This window comes from Seriola lalandi, unplaced genomic scaffold (assembly GCF_002814215.2).
Source record: "Seriola lalandi dorsalis isolate HSWRI2012SDOR001 ecotype SW California unplaced genomic scaffold, Sedor1 jcf7180002054366, whole genome shotgun sequence".
In the NCBI taxonomy this organism is placed as follows: domain Eukaryota; kingdom Metazoa; phylum Chordata; class Actinopteri; order Carangiformes; family Carangidae; genus Seriola; species Seriola lalandi.
Genome location: NW_019524919.1, coordinates 218,970 through 233,349, shown reverse-complemented (window position 1 = coordinate 233,349; position 14,380 = coordinate 218,970). Strand labels below are relative to the sequence as shown.

The window sequence follows — 14,380 nt, the reverse complement described above, 5'->3', positions numbered from 1 at the left end:
ACAATGACATAACAACATATAACATGTCATTATGGAGGTTGTTCAGAAAAAAACTGTGTTGAGCAGCAAAAAAACTGAACCTGGTTCATCTGCTGCAATGTGACGTCGCTAACATGGCTAACGTGGCTAACATGGCTAACATGGCTAACGTGGCTAACGTGGCTAACGTGGCTAACGTGGCTAACGTGGCGAACATTGTCAACATGGCTAATGACTCTAACATGCTGATGTGGTTAAAAGGGGTAATGTGACTAATATGACTAACTTGGTTAACATGGCTAACATGGTTAATGTGACAGAGTGAGCAGGTGTGACAGAGTGTGACAGAGTGAGCAGGTGTGACAGAGTGTGACAGAGTGTGACAGAGTGAGCAGGTGTGACAGACTGTGACAGAGTGTGACAGAGTGAGCAGGTGTGACAGAGTGAGACAGAGTGAGCAGGTGTGACAGAGTGTGACAGAGTGAGCAGGTGTGACAGAGTGTGACAGAGTGAGCAGGTGTGACAGAATAAACAGGTGTTCTTACGCCACGTCTTCGTAGAAGCTCTCCAGCTCGTCCCTTTGCTCGGCCAGAGACGAGTCCAGGTCCAGGTAGTTTCCATTAGGAGACAACTGAAGGGTGCACTCCTCCAACTGAGAGACAGACAGACAGGTGAGACAGGTGAGACAGGTGAGAGAGAGAGATGTATGAATGTGAATGAACTCACATGTCTAATAATAAACCTCTTCATGAGGAACAGCTGAAGGTGTTACAGGACTTCTGAGGACCTGCTAAATAAAGATTTAATGATGAGTGGATGACGTTAACCCCCCAGCACTGAAACAATATAACTGTGCATGAGCTCATATCAGCAGATCTATCTACATCAAACTGTTTATAAAGTCATTAAACTAACGAATGAAACAGGTGATGAACAACATTAAGATCCACTTTACAACAAGTGTTGACTGAAGTCAGTGTGTGTTCATGTGTCTGTGACACAGTGATCATGACACATAAACACAAGCAGCACTCACACAACCTGTTCTACACACCTTCGTCTCCACAGTCACACAGATGAATATCCACACACTGCTGGCGCCGAAGATCACACGCTTTCAACAAGGTCCCTTTTAGACTTTTTAAGACTTTTTAAAACCTTCATGAGTGAAATTTAAAACTGGTTTCACGTCCAAACTGGTAAAAAAGTAGAAAGGATATAAAAGAAAATCTTAGTCCGAGAATTACCTGCAAACTAAATAAATGAATTTATTCACATTCACAAAATAACGCCACAACAACTCAACTATCTGATGCCCATCAACTACTGTGAGCGAGAGAGGAAATACAACTTATGAAACGCAACTACAGCGAACCAAAACCAAACATTAAGAAGCATTAACTAACCTGACCATGACCTGAACATAAAACCTTTACGTTTTTAAGACTTTTCAAGGAATAAAATTCAGATTTTTAAATGTGAGACTATTTTAGACTTTTTAAGACTCTGAGGAAACCCTGAGCTGAAGAGACACAACTGAGTCTGTTCACATGGAGTCAGACTGCCTCATTACCAGCAGCTGAATCAGCTGTGATCAGCTGTGATCACTTCCTGTCTGCAGTGTATCATCATGTTTTACTGTGAAACTGAGGAAACTTAGAAACAGGATGATTCTCTATCAAGTTCTGCAGATTCTCTGGAGCTTTATTCTGGAGGGAAAGCAGAGATGATGACATCATCAGGAAGTGATGTCACACTGAAACACATCAACATGTAAAAACTAGTATCTGTTTTGCATCTCTGATGAAACATGTTGTCTCATTTGTCTTTTTCATCATGAGAGACGCTCTGAGACACAGACGCTCTGAGACACAGACGCTCTGAGGGACAGACGCTCTGAGGGACAGACGCTCTGAGACACAGACGCTCTGAGGGACAGACGCTCTGAGGGACAGACGCTCTGAGGGACAGACGCTCTGAGGGACAGACGCTCTGAGGGACAGATGCTCTGAGGGTCTGTCCCTCAGAGCGTCTGTGTCTGTCTCTGCTGGTTTATTTATTAACATGAGTCCACGTCTCCACATTATTTCATCAGTGCAGCATGTTGTGGGATCTGTGCAACAGAGCGAACTGTGAGATAAACTGTGAGTCTATTTATATCTGAGGCAGCAGCGAGGACTGTGACTCATGTTCAGGTATGAAGCTGCAAACCAGAAGGAAAACAATCCGGTCTGACGGTGACGGGCAGCCGCTCTGAACCTGCACGGTCACATTCTTTAGACAGAGTGTGTGTGTGTGTGTGTGTGTGTGTGTGTGTGTGTGTGTGTGTGTGTGTGTGTGTGTGGAGCCTGAGGTGGCACAGGACCAACACATGACATCACCTCCATGTTTTGAACGAACGAGCCACGGTTGTTCTTGACCTTGAGTTTTTATTGGCTGATGTCAGTCAGAGCGACGTCATCAAACTGATTTCATCTTTTAAAGGATGAATTCACCTCCTTCGTCATGTCATACTCATTCTATGTATTTATATTGTTTATATTTAGACTTTTCTATAATATTTCTTCACATTTTTATGGAAAATATTTTATTTAAATGTTTCTCTGTATATTTCATCTCTCTGCTGCAGAACTCACTGGTTTCATCTTTGGTTATATTTCTTTTCTACTTTGTTTATTGTTATGAACCAAAACAAATTCCTCTCACTTTAAAACCTTCTTGGCAATAAACAGGCAGATTATCACGGGCTCCTGTCTGCGGACTGAAGGTGGAACAGTTTAAACTCTTCTTAAAACATCAGGAAATACTGGATGTTGTAGTTCAATCTATAATTATGTCTCATATTTTATATGTTGATCAAATGTTTTGTCATCATTTGTGAACTTTAGCAAAGAGATAAATGTGGAGGCTCCCTCTGAGACAGTACGAGTAAAGTAAAAGTACCTCAAAACTATAGAAGAGTGAGTAGAAGTACTCTGATGATTCATGTTCAGCTGTTTCTGTGAAGCTGGATGTGACATGAGAGCGTCTCTTTACTTCTGATCAACTGGAACCAGTTTCCTGGAGCTACGACGTCACGGAGGATCAAACACAGGAGCGTCATTGTTTCTGCTCATACAGACCGGTCACGGTCTGTCCCCATGACAACAGCTGAGCACAGGGATCCAGACAGTCCACGACATGGAGGACAACAGCTCCTGTCCAACAGGCTAACAGTTTCCCTCCGCTTCCAGTCTCTGTGCTAAGCTAGGCTAAAAACATCTCTGGACTGGACACACACACATGAAACCAACATCCATCTGAATATTCATCATTACTTCATCACATCAGGATCCTGTTTAAAGCCTGAAACAGCCTGACGGTCAGACTGTTCCTGCAGCAACAGCCTGACGGTCAGACTGTTCCTGCAGCAGCAGTCTGCTCACTTCTTATCAACACGCTGCTGTTAGTATTGCATCCGTCCATCCATCCATCAGCTTATCTCCTGTTTACAGGTCCCACCCTTTTCCTCCACAATCACTCTGCTCGGCCCAAACCCTCAGTGAGGGAGGAGGAGGAGGAGGAGGAGGAGGAGGAGGAGTGAAACTAGAGCAGAGAACCAGGAACTGTGCAGAAGTCTGAGGACTCACGTCTCAACACTGATCATATCACATCCCTGCATCTAACAGGGGGGTGGGCGTGGCCTGCGGGTCGAGCCCCGGGGCATGATGGGAACAATTAGGGGGTCAGTGGAGGAATGTAATCTAGTGGGACCGCTGCTCTCTGGTCTTTATCTGATCCTGCAGATTCCAACAGGCTCCGAACGCCTCGCGGCCGGTTGGAGTCTCCTGTGTGTGGCTCAGCTGTGGAGGGAAATCTCTGCTTTGATCTGAAGCATCTGTTCAAACACATCTGGATAAAACTCTGAATAAAGTCGTGTTGCCGCGGGGATAACGAGGCCATGACAGGTCGGGAGCGTGTTCCAACACAGACTGCTGAGTAACGACCTTCCTTTAATGAAGACGCTGCTGTGAGTGTGTGTGTGTGTGTGAGTGTGTGTGTGTGTGTGAGAGAGAGAGTGTGTGAGTGTGTGTGTGTGTGTGTGTGTGTGTGAGAGTGTGTGTGGGTGTGTGTGTGTGTGTGTGTGTGTGTGTGTGTGAGAGAGTGTGTGTGTGTGTGTGTGTGTGTGTGTGTATTTATCTCGGTCCTGAACTTCAGCCTCACAGATAACTGAGGAATGAAGCTAAAACGAAGAATGACTGACTCATGTGTCACTGTGCTGTGACTCTGCTGAGTTAGCCTGTGGAGCCGGAGATGCGTTCACTTCCTGTTTGGGAAACTCAACGCCATGCATGGATACAGCACAAACAGAAGCATCATGGCTGAGTCAACCACAGGAAACTTCATTCTGTGTTTCCACTCTGACTTATTCTGTCCAACATCTTCACTCTCTCACTCCGATCAGCAGCAACTTTAATACTGTAATAATAATAATAACTGTACATTAGGCACAGATCTCAGGTCTGCTTGAGTATTTCCATTGATTCTCCCTCACAGCTGTAAACACAGTGAAGGTTTCACTGCACCACACGATCAGTTAATAACATGTGATCAGTTCTTAAACTAAACCAGCTGCTGACTTCAAATATATTTCTGCTCAGCATTAAGTCTCAGTGTGTCAGCACCGGACACACTGAGCTTTTCACCTGGGAAAAACCCACCAATCAGAGGACAGATGAAGGTGAACAGAAACAAACACCTGACTCGTTTCCTTATGAACAGAGAAGCAGAACCTGCAGGCTGAGTCTGAGCACAGGGATGAAACTACACAACACTCCACCTGCTGCACCTCCTCATGCTGCTCACACACTCATCCATCAGTAATGATAACATGTATAATAATACACCAATGAGAGGGGCTGCTCTGCTGCACAGTACTCTGAATACTTTCACTACACGCTGCTGTCAGGGCCTGTCCTGACCTGGAGTTCAGGAAGTCAAACATCTGGATCCCTCCTCCACCTCTGGCTCTACAGTCCAGATCTGAGAGTGAGGTCAGACCTTAAAGACAGGACCCAGAACTTCAGTTTGGTGGATCCATCACATGAAAATGAGAATAAGCGTCCGACTGGTTCAGGGCTGACCCAACTGTCTGAGCACAGTTTTGTCCAGTTGCAGTATTTTTCCTGACGCATGTTAGCGGCTTTGAGCTAAATGCTAACATCAGAATATTCAGCATGTTTACCATCTGCTGAGTTTAGCATGTTAGCATGCTAACATCTACCATTTATTTTAAGTGTGGATGATATCTGATGGTTCCAGGTCTCAGGTTTTAGTAGATTTAATATTAGCAGGTTCTGGATAAAACACTTTGTGCTACAAACCAAAGTTACACCATCAGCAGATTACTGAACTTTAACATCCACAGAGTCATGCTGCTCAACAGCAGGTCAGTGAACGCAGCACTGACCTGAGGCTTGGTTCAGTGAGGACATTTAAAACATTTAAATAGAGCGAACCACTGTGGTACAGGAGGATCACACACCAGCAGCTGATCCACAACTCTGCTGCCTCCGTCCAGGACCGTCCACACCTCTCAGGTGGTCAGGGACAGGTCCGCCCACTGTCCCCAGAGTCCACACTAATGATGGACAGGCCTTCAGACCTGCTCCAACTCAGACTCAAAACTTTTCTATTTGCCACATTTCAGTTAAAGTTGGTATCTTTCACTGTGATCAAACACTGTTTAAATCTTCTGCTTCACTTCATGTTTAGCTCTTCAGACCTCGATCAGCTGTTTGTGTCTTAATGTCTTTGTCTTTTGAATTGTCTTGTTATAGAAAAAAGACTTTGAATAAGCAGGTTCCAAACTCCATTTAAAGAATTAGCGATTTAATGTGAAAATAATGTAAATCGAGTCTCCAGGTAAATCCGGCACCAAGCAGCTTGAACAGTTAACACCTGTATCGATTACAGCATCGATTACTCTATTAAACATGACTTTAACTGAATGTACTGGATGTTTCTCATGTTCATGTGTGACAATTAACTTCTTCAGCACTTCTAACCTCTCTCTACCTGGCCAGGTAAACAGGGATTCATTAAATCAGGTGAATTTCAAACGCAGTTTGGTGTTTTACCTTCAGCTTGAAGGAAAGTTTCAACAACAACTTTTAACCATTTGTAACTTTCGCGGTTATTTTTTGGTCAGTAACAGTTCGTCTCTAGACTCTTTACTGTAGTTTAAAGTTATTTAAAGTCTTATTTTCTATCATTTCCCCCGCGAATCGTCCTCCAGCTCAGAGTGTTGTGTCTCAGCTCAGCGGTACTTTAACAGTCTGGAGGTCCAACCGGCTCAAAGTTAAAACATTAACCGACATGGCTGCTCATCGTCCCGCAGGTGTTCCCACCGGTGACCCACCTTCAGCGGCGCCTCCAGCAGCTTGTGTATCCCGGCGATCTGCTCGCTGAGCGGCAGGTTCTCCTCCACGTTCAGCGTCGGAGGTCTCCGAGGTTCGGGGAAGTTTGTGCAGATAAACGGATCCGAGTCCTCCAGGTACTGGAGCCGGCAGGTGATGGAAGCCATGGCCGTGTGACCGCAAAGCAACTGCGGCTAAAAGTGTGTGTGTGTCTCGGTGTAGGTCCGCGCTCCACGGAGAGAGGCTTTAACTGAGCAGTCACGGCTCCTGGCTGTTCCGCCACCGGACCGGTGAAGCTGCTGTGGATGTAAACAAGCACATCCGGTTCCACCTTTCAAAATAAATACAAATACTATATTTACCCTAAAAATCAAATCAGTTCAATACATTTGAGTTATTCGGGTGTTATCCAGATAAATGAACGTGGTAGAATCATTAATGGACATTCTGACTGAATATTCAAGCCAGCACTAAATGTCATACCTTTATTTTGAAGGCTACATCACAGAACATCCGGTTTGATGGACGATGACTTGATGGTGGACGGTCCAGTAGTGACATCATGTGAGTCCAGCATGGAAACAAAGCGAACAGCAGCATGACGTCATGACCAGGAGCCAGGAAACACTGAGGAGTGAAGCTGTTCTGAGTGCAGCTAATAATAACACACGAAGAAGAAGTGTAACGCTACTGAGAGCTGCAGGAGTCCTGGTGAACAGGTGGTGGAGGAGCAGCGCCCCCTGGTGGCGGAACCACCGCAGTACAGCGGCGGGAACTTTGGATCCAGATAATAAGATGGATCTGATGGAGGGAAATGTTTGTCCTTGGAGGTGAACGCCATTATAGGTTTATTATAGGTTATTGGCGCAAGATGCTCATACAGTGAAAGGAAATAAAAGTGTTTAGTCAGTGTTTATAGAGACAGAGGGCGGGCCAATCAGTGCCGTGATGTCGGTAGAGCTTGGTGTTCATTGGTCAGCGCGCTGAGTCACTCAAACTAGAGCAGTAGCCGCAGTTTGAGCGGGAAAAGGTGCTACTCAGGTAAAATGGCGTCTCTACAGAGCAATACAACAAAAACACAACAATTCAGTCTTCACCTCAAAGTAAGAGAAATAGTTCTGTGCAGCTCGTTAAACCAGCCTGATCAATGGATGTCGACAGGTGTAGCACAAAACAAGTCTTCCTCTCTTCATCCGTGTATCTCACGCATCTTTAAAAAAAATTACAAATAATTGGGCAAACAAATGTAGGCATGGGTCTGTAGTGGTTATTAGGCTGGTCACTAATGAACAGTTCATACCACATTTAAACAAGTAATAGTAATGTGTGATGTCACTAGCTCACCTGGTCTCATCCTCAGTAACATCAGGAGATGAAGAGGAACCTGCCTCCACTCTCTGTGGCTGTTTCTCAAACTAAGGGCCATGTGTTTCATGATGTTAAGCTTTGCTAAGTATTTGATTTATTTGATAGATATAATGTCATATGACATTGTAGGTATAATGCTTATTAATTTATGCTATTGATTAATTCATGTTATACAATGTAATTATGCTCCTCGCTGACTGCCTTCAATCTAAACAACTGCTGATATGAACTTAAACCGTTGTGTTCACCTTTCTCTTGAAAGAAATCAGTTAGGAGTTGTTTTCCCTCAGTTTGCTTTTTTCTCTCTCCTTTCTTTCTTTTCTTTTTTGTGACCCCGATTTCCCTTTTTTGCAGAAAGACATGACTGTCGTGGTGCTAACGAGCGCTTCAGCCTCATCAGCAGACACTCAACTCGTTACTGTTTTGGGGAATCCTCTGCAGGGATGGACTAAACCATTTTGCGCCTCCTGTAAGGGGTGACAGCGAGTGACACTATGTTTTATATACAAAGTTCAGTCACTCAAACGTTTTATTCAGTTTATTCAGCCAATTTAAAGTTACTTATGACACTAATTACTTGGAATTAAAAACATGGCAACAAAGAACAACTTTTCATCCCAGGCTTTTCGAGGGCGCTCCACCCTCAGGGCTCCTGGGTACTGAGTCCAACTTTTCCTCCCGACTCTGTCTCTGTGGTTGGTGTGTGTCTGTGGTTGGTGTGTGTCTGTGGTTGGTGTGTGTCTGTGGTTGGTGTGTGTCTGTGGTTGGTGTGTGTCTGTGGTTGGTGTGTGTCTGTGGTTGGTGTGTGTCAATCATGGAGCCAGTCATTCAAACATCTAGTGACAGAGCAGAACCTGAACAGAACCTGAGGGTCTCATCACTTCCTTTTTCAGCCCAAAACTCAGGAAATATCCGCAGATCAGCTGAGAGTCACACGTCTTTTTCCTCCTTCAAATAGTCGCTGTAACATCTGTCTGCACTCTGTGTTCAGTCCAGCAGGTGGAGCTGTTCCTCTACATCTGGACTCTGGAGTTGCAGTGAGATTGCATAAGAGGAGTGATGAAACAAGCTGAAACACACACACACACACACACACACACACACACACACACACACACACACACACACACACACACACACACACAGACTTTGGCCAAACTGATAATAAAGACCAGTTTATTGGTTGTTTCCTGTCAGTCAGTCATGGTGACAGTGAGCAGTGACACATCAGACACCAACCACCAGGTTTAAACAATATCCTGTTCCCAACAGCCAATCAGTTACCATGACAACTACATCAGTAAACTAAATCAATCTTATGTTAAAGAAGAAATTCAAACATTCAAATAATAACAGAAAACCTTTCAGCTGTTATTTTTAATCAGCTGTATATAAAGGTAAGGACAGAACACCTTTATATCCATGTTACCTGAAGCGAAGACGAACCTGTGATTTAAACAGTCGGATCAGAGGACTGGACTTCCTGTCTGTGACTTCCTGTGAGCCGGTTCTGGGGCTGTGTTCTGTTGGACCTGCAGCCTCTTCATCCAGCTGATCTGAGGACACTCCTCAGAAACCTGTTCAGTCACATAACTTCCATCTGACCTCTGACCTCTGAGGTGAGAACTGGACCTGACCGGGGTTTTGGCTCTGCAGGGCTGAATGGGCCCAACGGTGACGGGATGATTCATGACGTTTCCGTCATGCTGCCGAGAGCCACGGTTACCACGGTTACTGGCTCTGACTCCATCCCAGAGTTTCAACAACGTGAACGTTTGCAGCTGTTTCTGTTTGGCCGTCCTCGCTCTGCTGCTCCGTCTGAAGTTTTTTAACTTCTCTGAGCTCCACCCAGCTGGACTGTAACACAGTCTCACTGGGACTGGACCAGTACCATCAGCAGAACCGCAGCCTTCTGTACTGGTGACCACACACTCCCAGAGGACACGTTCACATCCATCAGGTTAAACTCTGGTCACTGAGCTCTGAGCCTCCTCCACCTGCCGCCTCCACAATGACTCAACTTTTCCAGGTGTGTTACCTGGTTCTCCTCGTTTCCTCCACTCCTTCACTACCTTGACTTGTCTCCTAAAGGACAGGAGGAAAGGGAAGGAGAGAGAAGAGAGCTGAGACAAAGTTACTGTCACTAAAAATAAATACATCTCTGTTTCTCTGTGGTTTATGAGAGTGATAGGTACAGAAGGAGAGGAGGTTGTAAGGAAGGAAGGAAAGGAGATAATAAAGGGAAGGAAGAAGTAGTAAAAGGAATGAGAAGGCAGGGAGGAAAGAGGTGAAAGAAGGAAAAGGAGGTAAGGAAGGAAAGGAGAAAAAGTGGTAAGGAAGCTAATGAGCGTGTAAGAAAGGAAAGAAGGAAGTAAGAAAGGCAAAGAAAATGAGAAGGTGATGGAGGAAACAAGGAAGGTAACGAGCTATAAATGTTCATCAGGTTCAGATTCAGTCAAATCTCTCACCTGGTCGTCATGGCGACCTTTCTTCCTCATGGTGTGGTTTAATGACCCTGGTCTTATCTCAGCTGTTTCACTGATCTGATCCTGGACCAGCTTCTGACCCTGCTGACACCTGGACAGGTGACCACTGACTCCATGATGGTGTGTTCACAGATAGTGTTTGATTTGCTGACATTATATGTTGGACACTGAAGCGTCCTTGAACGCACCACGCGTCCTTGAACGGCTCCTGTCTCCTGGTCAAAGTGACAGAGGACGGCCGGGACAGACGGACACAAGTGAAACACATCAGGGCGGGGCAGACAATCATGGAGGCGGGAAAACTAGATAAAGACAGGAAGTACAACAATCAACAGACAGGAAACAGGAAGAGGTGATTGTGACAAAGAATTTGAAGTTTAATGGACAAAATTAGCAGCTGATGTGATTTAAAATTTTGATTTTTAGCAGCTAAAGTTACTGACATCTGTCACGTTTCATTTAGTCTTTGTTCGTGCCTGAACTACGCAGGTTTCCAGCAGGTAACGCAACCGCCATGTTTAATCTGTGACGGCCACAGTTCAACCTCCAGCTGTTGAAACAGATTAATTGTTGAGATTAACAGAAGAATCTGTGTTTTCATGAACCTCCAGCTTCTCGCTGCTCCGTGCTGAGCCAGCACTTCCAGCCAAATCACCCCGTGAGCGAGCGTGACACATCAACTCCAGCTGTTTCACAACCTCTGTATCAAGAGAAGACCAAAATACACTCAGTGATCAGATAAACTGACAGCAGTGAGCCCAGCGTCCTCTGGAAGGGGGGGGGGGCGTTATGCAAGCTGCAAGCTGTGTGGGGAGGACAGGACAGGAGTGATGGACGGCCAGCAAAGCCTGGACGGACCCCCAGCCCCACGACCTCCACCCACAGAGGCCCTTAGTGCCGGGGGCGTGGGGGGGCGTGGGGGGGCGTATGGTCCGTGGTTAAAGTGGATTCATGACTGTAATGGACGGTTCAGACAGAGAATCTGTTTCCATGTTCACCTGCAACAAACTGCTCATCAACAGGTGATTTACCTGGACCAATCATATCTACATATTTATATTTGATTTAACCAGGAAGTCACACTGAGATCAAGAGCTCATTTACAGGAGAGACCTGCAGAGGCATTAGATAAATTAATAAAGAAAATGATAAAATGATATAAGAAATATAAATGATTTAAATCTAGATTCAGATGTTTTCATACAAACACGTGTTTCTATCACCAGAGATCAGAGTCTGTATTTAAATACAAACATGACCGAGTATTCACTTCCTCGCCGAGTTAGACGCTCTGGATTCCAACACTGTCGTTACCATGGCGATGCACATGCATGAATTTGGGGGCAGAGCTTCTGGAGGAGCACAGAGGGGAGGGGTGTATTTGTTTTGCTGTTGAGTCCAAATATTAACAGTTTGTTTCTGCAGCATCGCTCACTCTACCTTTACTTATTATTGTAACCATGACGACAGAGGTCCCCTGACTTGAACTAATTATTTGAACCCAAACCACCAGCTCTCCCTACAGTGCAGCAGATAATGTATCATCATCTTTCAACTGTGGACACAAGCACCATCCAAAACTGGATGTTTTTCCCTCTGGGGCCATTCATTTGAAAAATCCCATTCGTCACTTTAAATTTCAAGATGGCCGCCAAGCACAGGAAACATATTTAACCACAGGTTTTTACACATCAAGACAATCCTGTTTAGTCTGTGAAGACGTCAAACTCACAACTCTTACATTTCTTTCTTCATTTGTGCAATTTATAATGTGATGAGGAAAATTCTGCTTAAAACACAATATTTTTACAAACTATTGATTATGAAGAGTCGACAGTCTACTTGTCTTTACATTAGCTCTCTAGGCTAACTCGCTAGCACTAGGCTAGTTTGTGAGCTTTTTTGTGAGTAATACTTTGTTGTAATATTTTAATATTTTTGCTGAAATACTTTGAATTTTTTTTTTACTAATTTCACCTTCTACATCGTTAATGTTTGATTTGACACCTGGTTTATTCATATGAGAAAATAGTGGAGGAACTTGAAAAATAACATTTGCGTGGTTAACATGTTTTATCAAAAGAGGAATTTGACAGATTTCCCTGAAACATGCAGTTACCTGCTGCATGAACGGACCCACCTTTCACCAGAGCGCTGTGACATCACAGAAGAGATTTAAAGGCACAGACAGAAGATCAGGACTCCGATCAGAACATGTTCCTGTTGTTTACAGACTCTCTCTCTCTCTGCATCAGTTTAACCTCAGTATCAGTGCCCTCATCCTCTACTCACTTCTACAGGAGTGTGACGAGTCATCATACCTGTGTGTGTGTGTGTTTGATTGTATTACTGCTGTTGAACCTTAGAGAGAGAGTCATTTTCCACTGTGACGCTGTGGAGCGTTCACACCTGTGTGTAATCTGATCCGGTCCGACCTGAGCCAAAAACAAAGAGGAACAAAACAACAGCAGAGGGAAAGTGCAGTCGTGCTCAGTCATGATGAGTGTGAACCTGCAGCTGGTCTGAGGCCAGGAATCCTCTGGCTGCAGGTTTAAAACAACACACAGTGGCAGACAGCAGCTTTTATGTCTCCATCATCACACCATTATTGATCAAACACAGACCAGTACAGACACAGGTGGGTGTGCTTCCCCCCGCAGGTCTGCCTGCAGGTTCCTGCAGCCTGCAGGTTTAAAGGTGTGATTATCATCATCACATTTAGTGCTTATAAATCATTAGCGCGTTAATTGAGAGGTTTGTGTAATTATTGTAAACAGACTCCAGGTAACACAGTGTTCCTGCCTGAACACAGAGAACCTGCTGTCAGAGGCATCCATGATGCGTACACACAGAAACCAGGTGTACGCCTTTTCCTGCTCACACACTGGTGTCTGTAAACACAGACTGTCACCTCACTCCTTCCTGTGACTCTAAGAGATCCAATTCACACTGAAAATACAAAATAAGACGAGACACGTAATTTAACATAAAATAAAACCAACTTCATTATCAGTCCCTCCAGGACTAAAAACAGCTGATTTCACAGCAGCTTTCTAAAAAATGATGATGAAAGTTGTAACATTTTAGACGTTTTGAGACGTTTTTTTAAAACATTTTAGACGTTTTTTAAATAGAAATTGCAAGAGAAAATAAAAATTGCAAAAACTGTGGCTGTCTTGTGGAAGGCAGCTTGTAGCAGAATAAATCCGGTGCAGTGCAGGTGGTGACTCCTCTGACTACTGTCGTCCAACCGTCCATAAATTGTCAAAAAGATTGATGATGATATGAAAACAAAACCAACAGCCTGTTCAGTGCAGAGAAGTGCAGCCACATGTTGCTGAGCTGACACTTCACTCAGCCAACGTGTCAACAAAGGATTTTATTAATAAAGTAGGTCTTTCATACTAAATATAGGCTTCCTCATGGCTGTGTACATACATATATATATATACATATATATATGTATACATACATATATGTATACATATATATATATACATATATATATGTATATATATGTATATATATATATATATATATGTATACATATATGTATACATGTATATGTACAGTATACAACTTACAGCCATGTGTATCGATCCACTCTGGTGCTGAGTCAGCTCTGATTTACATCAAGACAGTATCAGACATGTGACCTGGGCAGAACAGAGGCATGTACAGTGTTTGTTTATAAGTATAATCGATCACATCTGGATATTGATCTGGACCTGAAACACTTGAGATGACGAGTGCCTGAGACTCGATGAGACTCCAACAGGTGAAAACAGCAAAGTGGTTGAAACACAGAAACCAGGCAGGTAACAGAGACTGACCATGTGACCATGTGACCACAGAAAACAGAGGCGTATGTTCTGAGACAGACAGGTGGCTGATCAGGTGACTGATCAGGTGACCTCCACCTGAGGAGAGTCCAGTCTACTGTCTGCTGACCAAAGGAAGAAACCTCCTGTAGTCAGTTTGTCCTGTGGTGAGGTTCCTGCTGACAGAGATTAAAGCATCTGTGTTGTTGCTATGGTTACAAGGACACACCTCCAACTCTGATTTAGCACGAAGATTAAACCGTTGACCTGAGGTGACTTTTACAGACACCCGACAGCCAATCAGAGAGGAGTATCTCCCGAGCTCCTG

At 44.3% G+C, this 14,380-nt stretch overlaps 1 protein-coding gene across 1 annotated transcript; it reads right to left on the bottom strand.

Annotated features, from left to right (window-relative positions):
- Positions 1 to 520: 520 nt before the first annotated feature.
- Positions 521 to 6,666, bottom strand: LOC111656720 (FH1/FH2 domain-containing protein 1-like). Its single transcript, XM_023408538.2, has 2 exons — positions 6,380 to 6,666; positions 521 to 631 (listed from the first exon to the last, which is right to left on the bottom strand). The coding sequence occupies exons 1-2, from the start codon at positions 6,542 to 6,544 to the stop codon at positions 521 to 523; spliced, it is 276 nt and encodes a 91-aa protein (XP_023264306.1). The 5' UTR covers positions 6,545 to 6,666.
- Between the last annotated feature and the right edge of the window lie 7,714 nt (positions 6,667 to 14,380).

Bases quoted from the DNA above. Each gene is read 5' to 3' on its own strand.
- LOC111656720 (XM_023408538.2), bottom strand. From the start codon at position 6,544: ATGGCTTCCATCACCTGCCGGCTCCAGTACCTGGAGGACTCGGATCCG. The intron at 632-6,379 runs GTGGGTCACCGG...TCTGTCTCTCAG, and splicing joins TGCTGGAGGCGCCGCTGAAG to TTGGAGGAGTGCACCCTTCA.